This window comes from Malus sylvestris, chromosome 1 (assembly GCF_916048215.2).
Source record: "Malus sylvestris chromosome 1, drMalSylv7.2, whole genome shotgun sequence".
Lineage (NCBI taxonomy): Eukaryota > Viridiplantae > Streptophyta > Magnoliopsida > Rosales > Rosaceae > Malus > Malus sylvestris.
The window spans coordinates 24,699,253-24,707,581 of record NC_062260.1 but is presented as its reverse complement, the minus strand read 5'-3'; the positions used below and the strand labels follow the sequence as shown (position 1 = coordinate 24,707,581).

General features: G+C 38.0%; 1 protein-coding gene across 1 annotated transcript; it reads right to left on the bottom strand.

Moving 5' to 3' along the window:
• Nucleotides 1–3,657: 3,657 nt before the first annotated feature.
• Nucleotides 3,658–8,142, bottom strand: LOC126589842 (uncharacterized). Its single transcript, XM_050255298.1, has 8 exons — nucleotides 7,203–8,142; nucleotides 6,433–6,509; nucleotides 6,156–6,324; nucleotides 5,704–5,792; nucleotides 5,440–5,604; nucleotides 5,265–5,342; nucleotides 4,540–4,643; nucleotides 3,658–4,119 (listed from the first exon to the last, which is right to left on the bottom strand). The coding sequence occupies exons 1-8, from the start codon at nucleotides 7,819–7,821 to the stop codon at nucleotides 4,014–4,016; spliced, it is 1,407 nt and encodes a 468-aa protein (XP_050111255.1). The 5' UTR covers nucleotides 7,822–8,142; the 3' UTR covers nucleotides 3,658–4,013.
• Between the last annotated feature and the right edge of the window lie 187 nt (nucleotides 8,143–8,329).

The following is an 8,329-nucleotide window of genomic DNA, read 5'->3' as shown; positions in this document are numbered from 1 at the left end:
CACACACACACACACACATACATATATAGACATGTATTGGATATGAGTTTGGAGTTTGTACTGTAGCCTTCTGTTATCATGGTACATAACATACATCAATCCTAATTTGACCCAAAAAAAATCAACACAAATGTGATTTCCACCACATATACATGGAAGGAGATTATTTTCGGATCTTTCCCTTCAAAATCCAAGAATCAAGAGATCTGGATCTTTAAAATTTGATCAAATGGCTAAAAACAGAAAAGTTAGTAAAAACTTTCAAAAGCTATACTAATTTTTGACCGTTTGATCAAATTTTAAAGATCCAGATCACTTGATCCCTGGGTTTGAAGGGAAAGATCCGAAAAGGATCTCTTTCCCATATACATTTACTTTCCACCACTGCAGGAAAGCATCATCTTGTACAAAGCAATTTATTTGAAGAAAGACAAGAAAATATGGTAAAAATAGGGTTAATTGTATGTTACACATTTGGATGTCGTTTGCAAAATGAAACACGCGGTTTTAATTTTTACATTATATCACACTACGTGATTTTTGAATTGTACCAATTTAACATCTTCGTCAATTTCACCAACTAATTAGACGTTAAGTGCTAATGTGACATAGACTAAACACTAAAATTGATGGTCAACATCTGCTTAAAATGTACATCAAGTCTATGCTACATCAACATTTAAAGTTTAATTAGACCGTAAAATTGACAAAGAGATTAAATTAATACAATTCATAAACTACGTGATTTATTATGCAAAAATTGCAACTCGTAGCGGATTTTACAAATAACTCCCAAACTTCTTGTGTAAAATACAATTAACCCAAAAAAATATTATGGAATGTGGACAACCGACAGCCCACGTCTCTGTCTGAGAGCCTACTGCGTCTGCGTGCACTATCACAGTCCCACTCCCACTGTAGCTACCGCTTGGGGTTTTCTTTTCAAAGCCTCTGCAGCAATCAATGAAGGATGTAAATTGTTCTGTTTCTAAACAGTAAATACCACAGTGGCAGTAGTAGCCAGTAGGGGGGCATCCCTTCAGTTTTAGGGTTGGTATGTACGCACAAAGGACAATCAAATTCATGAGTCACGTCATGTTCTTTTTATCATTTTCTACCGAGACAGGTTTTACTATCATCCTGTTTCACTTTATGTACGAGAAATGCTATTATTGTTAACAATTTTTTCACCATAGGTACTGTTCCTTTGGGATGAAATTTTTTGAAAAAAATGGACAAATTTACATGACAGCCATAGCCCTTGCCTAGCACAGCTATTCCATCATCGAGTTCGGACCTAGCTATAGCTACAGTTCCAGATTCTGATTGTGTTGGGTGTTAAAGAGGGAATGCACAAATTCAGTCGGTTCTCTGATTGTGGAAACCAGACCGGCATCTGTGCATTTTTTTTAGCTTAGTCTTGTTTGCCATCATCATATTGTAGACAATGTCTGAGCCTCTGAGAGACTGCAATATTCCCATTTTTCACCATGGCATAAAATCTACACTCAATGGGGAAGTGCGCAAGAATCAAATCAATTGCTGAACGACAGTCCTGCGTTATCGTTGCCACCACCAAAAGACCAGATGGTCTCAATTTTCAGTCTGGTTTTAGTGTAATGGCCAACTAGAAATCAAATTTCAACGAGAATGTTTGGGGGTGCTGATGTTTTAGGGTTTTGTTAGAATCGGTTTTATTAGAAACATATTGGAACTTTTGTAAGAAACAATGTGTTTCACATAAAAGCATTGTACTTTTCTATATCAAACGCTATTATATATAAAAGTGCTTTTGATATCCTAAAAGCGCTTTTAATTTTTTAGAAGCACGACAGTCTATGACTATTTTATGTAGAAAACACTTTTGTTCAAAAATGTTTATGCTAGAAGCGTTTAAAATTTGAACATGTTTAAGTCTAGCTAGTGTTTTTCCAGAAAACGCTTTTACAAACTATAGCTCTTTAAGTTTTATGTTAGATGTAATCAGAAGTGTTCTTAATTAGTTGTAAAAGAAAAAACTTTTAACCCTTTTAGAAGCAATCTCAAACATATCATTAACTATTCTAAAAAAACTCTTTAAGTAGGCCTATCAAGTTACAAGTACAAGAAGGAAATAGATGCTTATTAGTAAAGATGTTGGGGAAACCCTAGCCTGCTGGTCCAAAGATTCTTCGAAGGCTCTATTGCTGGTAAACATGAAGGGGAAATATGTAATAAACTGATAGCAGTCAGATACTTCCAATGCCCAAGAAGCAATAACCAAATGATGCAAATTATAGGCGTCAACTCCTCAGCCAAAGATCCATGACGCAAAAACAAATAAAGGGTTTTGCCAAATTGTGGTCCCAAAAGACACAAGTTGAAACTATTTGAGTAGCATAAGGAAAGCGCATAAGGAAAGTGAACAAGTAAAATATTGGATTATTGACCAAACGTGTGAATGCATGAGCCGTTTTTGTATTACTTTTTTCAGCACTAAAAAAAGAAATGAAGATTGGACAGATGACGACGATGGTACGACTTTGATTCCACAATTCTGGAGCCATATACTGTGGGGAGCAGCAACAGCAAGCCAGGCTATGTCATTGGACCACCAACAATTCTGTATCCTGCATTATCCTTATTAGATTCATGTCACTCATATAAAAAAAAACCTCCTTAAAAGGTTCATTGACTTTTAATGCAAAAGCTAATGGACCACTTAGGCTTCTTATATATTGCATTTCGTGGCATGCAGCAACGTCATGAAGTGTAATGGCAAGTTTGGAGGAATTTTCAAATAGCAAGGCAATTGGACAATAGTTAGAAATGAGCCCTACAGATGATTAAATGGAGGGTTTTGAAAGGATTATGTAATAGCATGTTCACTTACGTGAAATGATATCGGTCGTTCCAATTTTTTTATTTTCCCGCATTTACTAAAACATGAGTATTATAATTATTTCACGTTCTAATTATCTTAAGTTTACTAACATGTGGAATATATAAAAAGGGTTTCGCTACAAATCCATAATCCAATGTATGAAAATCAAGAATACTTCAAATCCATAATCCAATGCAATATAAATAAAAGATCATATTAACTGGGAGGCTTCTTGATCTCATTCTCATTTCTTCTTTTGCGGATTCATAACTTTACCCAATCAAAGTATGTGTAAACATGTGAAGGGATTAGCAACTCTTTTATTTATGTCCTTGTAAAGGTTATGTAAGGAGTGCATTTCATACTCTAATAATTTTTGTTTTCCCTTTTTTGTCAGGCAACATTCTTTTAGATTATTTCTAAGGAAAACTAATGAAAATAGCTTGAAAACTTTGAGTTTTAATGATAAGGACAAAATAAAGAGTAAAGTGAATAGTAACAGGATTGACTTTTTAGTGTAAAAATATGATTTTTCGTTAAAGTGAACAGTACCGGATGCTTTTCGTTAAAGTTCCCTTATTTCTAACTCATTTAACCTCGATCTTTTGTTACTTGCTAATCTCACATCGGAAATAGTGCAAGTGCCTCAGCTGTTAATCACTTCACCTTTGTATAAAACCCCTATTCGGTTTCTCGTAACAGGAAGAATTCTTTAGTCCGCAGTTACAGGACACAGGAGTCGAGTGTGACCAAAATACAATGTAGGTGAGGTATTGTGTCCGCGATCAGAGAGATGCATGAGAATAACTTGTAATTATTAGTGAAGAGAGAGGAGAGTTGTATCTATACAAAGAAGATAACACATGAAAAGGGGTCCCCCGGCTATCAGAGGCCACGGTTTTGCATCTACTATTTTTCATCATCCATTCGGATCATGGATGACCTCATGATTGCAACATATTGACATAATATCGATCCGCATCTCGTCTCCTCTAGTTATACCTTTCCATCTGATTACCTGGAGGCAACCTGATGATGATACAATGCTATCAGACATACATTCATTTTTGCCTATATAACAAAACCAAAGCGAGACCGTCTCAAGAACGCTGCTCATATATCTACGCTCCACAGGTAGAACACTCGGAGTTTAGAAAAACTGGAAAAATAAACTCGTTGATCCATCCCCAAATGTTCGCAAATCCGCAGGTTTTACTACTGACCTGCATAGCGGGCAAGTTCTTTCTCTCTCAAACCTGAAAATAGGTAAGTAGTTGTCAGTTAGTTGAAAGGGTTAAAAGGTGAACATAAGCGAAGCACTACGACATTGTAAAACAGTTGAAACATACTAGCCGCAGCCAGTAGTGACCTAGTAGGATTCTAGTTCAACCACGAACCAACAACATCCACAAAAAGTGTCATGCAGTTGACCCAACTAGCAAATAGATGGGTCCCAAACTACTTGGCGCAAAGCGAAACTTGCCGCAGGCAGAATTTTGTTCCAAGGCCATGACCCTTTTAAAGAGAGATATTTGGCTCATCATTAATACTTATAAACAACACGCAAGAAGCATTACAAGACAAACCATAAGAAACTCACATTCCAATATTTCTGATATAATATCGCGATCATTGATTTTAAAACTTGATGAGAAACATAAGGTAAATAAGCTAACCATTCAGAGACACAATCCTCGCAGAAAATATGTTTACAGCGCAACAGAATCGGAGCATGTATCTTCTCCTGGCAAATGGCACAAAGGTCTCCCGCTGCGTTTACCTGATTCAATATACGTGTGAGCTAGAATGCACAAGTAACAACTTAGGCAGAAAAACAATAACAGTATTCACCATGTAACACTAAACATGGATTAATGCATACAGAAGCAAGGGAGGAACCAAACTGAAACTACCCACCTTTCTAGGTGACAAATGTTAAGCTCTAACCGGCCATTTCATAGACATGCTTGCATGCATAAAAACATATGTGCACATACATGGAAAATCATCATTGTTTTTTAGATGAACTCTTAGCATGAAAAGAGATATCAAAGTTTTGATTCAAGCTAGGAAAGAAACCTCAAAGTTGTTCCAGTAAACAAGTTAACCGCACACCACTACCAAAAGGCAGGAAGAGGTTACTTATAAATAAAAGATTAAAACTTATAAACTTCAAAATATATGTTACTAACTAGATTCTACTTCGGTATCAGGAAAATAAAAACCAAGAGTAGTAGGTCAAATATTAACATTAAACAAGGATGCATAAAGGATGGGTAGAGCTTTTTTTCCTTGGGTAATGAAGGATATAACTTGAGGCTATAACTCATAGAGAGAAAAAAGTGATCTCAACCCTTTCCAGAATCCAAAGTAAATCAAATAATTCAATTTGATGTCATACCTGTTCTGATGTTGCATGAGACCCATAATGGATATCCTTTCGTGACAATGCTCTTATGGAAGCAAAAAAGGATTGGACCTAAAGCAATGCAACAAAATATAACTAATTGATCCAATTCAAGTGCCAAAAGTATATCATTATTTCCAGTACAAAAGCTTACTATTTATAGGCTTACCTTCTCAACAACAGATGTTAGCTTAAAAGTTAAATATAATCCCGTTGTAAGTGAGGAGAAGAGGCTCCCATTGTCTTTGTTAAGGAAAAATCTGTACCAAACAGGTGTTGGTAACAAAGCCCGGTACAGCAGCAGTGTATACTCAACTACAGTTAACATTTGACCCTTCAAAATGAGATAACAACGTTCAGAGAGTAACTCCAAATTATGAGATACTTGAAGATGATATGATTATGGAAATTCATAGTCTCAGTATCATATCACCTGCCGACGATAATTATGGCCTCTGCCATTCTTGTAGTATATAAGCAACAAACACTTGAAAGCCATCCCTGCCTGCCTCACCATGGTATCTGAAAGTAATAGAATTTAGAGAAACTCTACCACAAATTCAAAGAAAGACAAGTATTGCACTAGAATAGCAGTGGGCCAGTGGCATAGTGCAAATAAACAGGCAACATGAACGGGACAAACAGAGGACAGAAGCATGAATTCTATATAGAACCAGAAAAAGCGACTGCTCAACCCCACATTAACAGATAAGTTCTAAGTTGATAAGTTGATGATTTCAATACAAAACTTGAAACATATTGTCATTCTATCCCCACATCCACTACATCCTCTTCTTACGGTTGCAACAGATTCCCTACATCTAATATATTAGTAAAACAATTGTATTCAGAAATTAATTACAGCAAAAAAGACCGTCTCCTTACCATTTACCAAAATGGTGAATATGGCATGCCAGAAAGGTGGTATTGCTTTTGGAGGAAGCATTGCCAATGGGAATAGAAGATCGTCACTTCGATACCACCAGTAAACACCAACTACATGAAGCATAAAAGCACCGGCAATACTTGCAAGAACTGAGATTTTTCTATCTCCCTGCAGAAACCAATGACTGTTTAAGATATTTGATCTAGCAATTGAGCATATCTCAGAGCGGAAGAATGAACAAAACAATCTCATAGGATTAAAGACGTATTACATCACCTTTAGAGCAGTCTGCTTCTTAACAACATCATTTGACCTATACATGACAGCTGATACCCATATAGTGACAAAGAAACCTGCAAGTTCTCAACCCGAAAAACAAATGAATACAGCTCTGCAATAATAAAAAAAAAATGCAAGAGAAGTACATTAAATCAATTTAGGTGAAAAAGTGATTGCCATTCATTTGCATAGATAATGCCATTGACAATTTAATCACACTACTTACGAGAAAGGATATTTTTAGCACCCGATAGGCTTAATATTCAGACTTAAGTTATTCTTAGGACAGAAAACTATTCAGCATGAGCCTGGCGGAAGAAAACTTGTTATCAAGATTTTAAGTGTTTGTATACGATGTTAGTCTCTCACATTGGCATCTCTATGATAGTTGATAAAAGAACAAGGCACTGAGCTCCCTAAAGCTAGCATTTCTATTTTATGTCACCGACAATTAGAAACAGTTAACGTTACCATAGAACATGGATGCGACTCAACTCCAAATGGACCAAGAGAATAATTGCAAAACAAAGATATACTAGAGAATGCAAAGCATAGGCCCTCTAAAGTAACATAAACAGAACCCAAAACACTACAGCTGCACACTTACAAAGCAAAGGCTGAGTTTTTCGTTACACATTAAGTTGATTCAAACTTAAAACTAAAGCCAAAATCCTACCAAATTATAGATAACTGCAAATTAAGAACAACTAGAATAACCCACAATCGGCACTTGGAATTTGAAGTAAGCAGGTGGTGAAAGTGAGTACCTTGCAAATGCTGACGAATGAAGACGACGAGCAACAGCAACGAAAACGGAAGAATCTGCTCAATCCACCTAGCTATCTGCTGAATATCATATCTCTGGTGTGCAGAATCCCTAGAACTATCCTCCGCGCCATTCCCAGTATCCCCAGCGTGTTCCGGAGACGACGGAGCCACCAAGGGGACTCTCTCGTCCGACCCGACCCCATTGACCATACCCACCTGATTATCCAACGATTGAACCCTACCCAGCGAACCACCATTCTCCTCCCCTTGAACCGGCACCGTCGCACCCCCGTTCCCACGGTCCACATGCTCGCCGGCGCCGATAATCCGAATTGAAACCTCCCTGGTGTTGCTCGACCCGGAGGTGCAGGCCGTAGGGGAGTGTGGCCGAGAATCGGCAACGACTCCAGCGTTGACCACCGGAACATCGGAATCGCGGCGGGAAGAGCTGGGAGAGAGTATTCCGGAGTAATCCAATACGAATGAGAGCGGCGACTGGAAGAACCGGAGGGCGGGGAATTGCATAGACCCGAACGACGACGTATTGCTATTACTGTTGCTGTTATTCCCAGTGGCTCCCCCACTGGCGGGACTACTACTTCCGGAAGAAACCTCCATGAAAACCGAAAACCCTAAATTTTCTTCCTTTGGGGTTTCAGAAGAACCAACCTTTCGGTTTTGTACCGACGAAACGTACGGATTCAGAGACGACCGACCGTTGAAGAAGAAACAGTCAAAAAACGACAGACCAGACTGAATAAAACGGGCCCGCCCTATTTACTTGGAGAGCTGCGACTGGAAATTCCAAAGCTTGAACCAAAATTTGGGGATCAAAGCTTTAGTTTTCTTGCTCGAGTAAGATGAACGGCAAGCTACGCGTCGTCGGCTTCCTCACTGGTCCCTCCCCTCCCCTCTTTTTTCTGTCTTGCTTTTCGTTTATTTATTTTATTTTATTTATTCCTTTATTTATTTATTCCTTTATTTATTCATCGTCATTGCATTGGCCAATGTTTTGGCTGTTAGCAGTAACGTGTTGACTTTGCCCCACCCTTGGCGTGGTACCAATCCGGTCGAACTTGCCGAACCGGTCAGTTCAGACGGATTGACCAGTCTATCAGGTTGGCTG

Bases quoted from the DNA above. Each gene is read 5' to 3' on its own strand.
- LOC126589842 (XM_050255298.1), bottom strand. From the start codon at position 7,821: ATGGAGGTTTCTTCCGGAAGTAGTAGTCCCGCCAGTGGGGGAGCCACT. The intron at 5,793-6,155 runs GTAAGGAGACGG...TATTACTTTCAG, and splicing joins ATTCACCATTTTGGTAAATG to ATACCATGGTGAGGCAGGCA. The intron at 4,120-4,539 runs GTTAGCTTATTT...ACCTATTTTCAG, and splicing joins GAGGATTGTGTCTCTGAATG to GTTTGAGAGAGAAAGAACTT.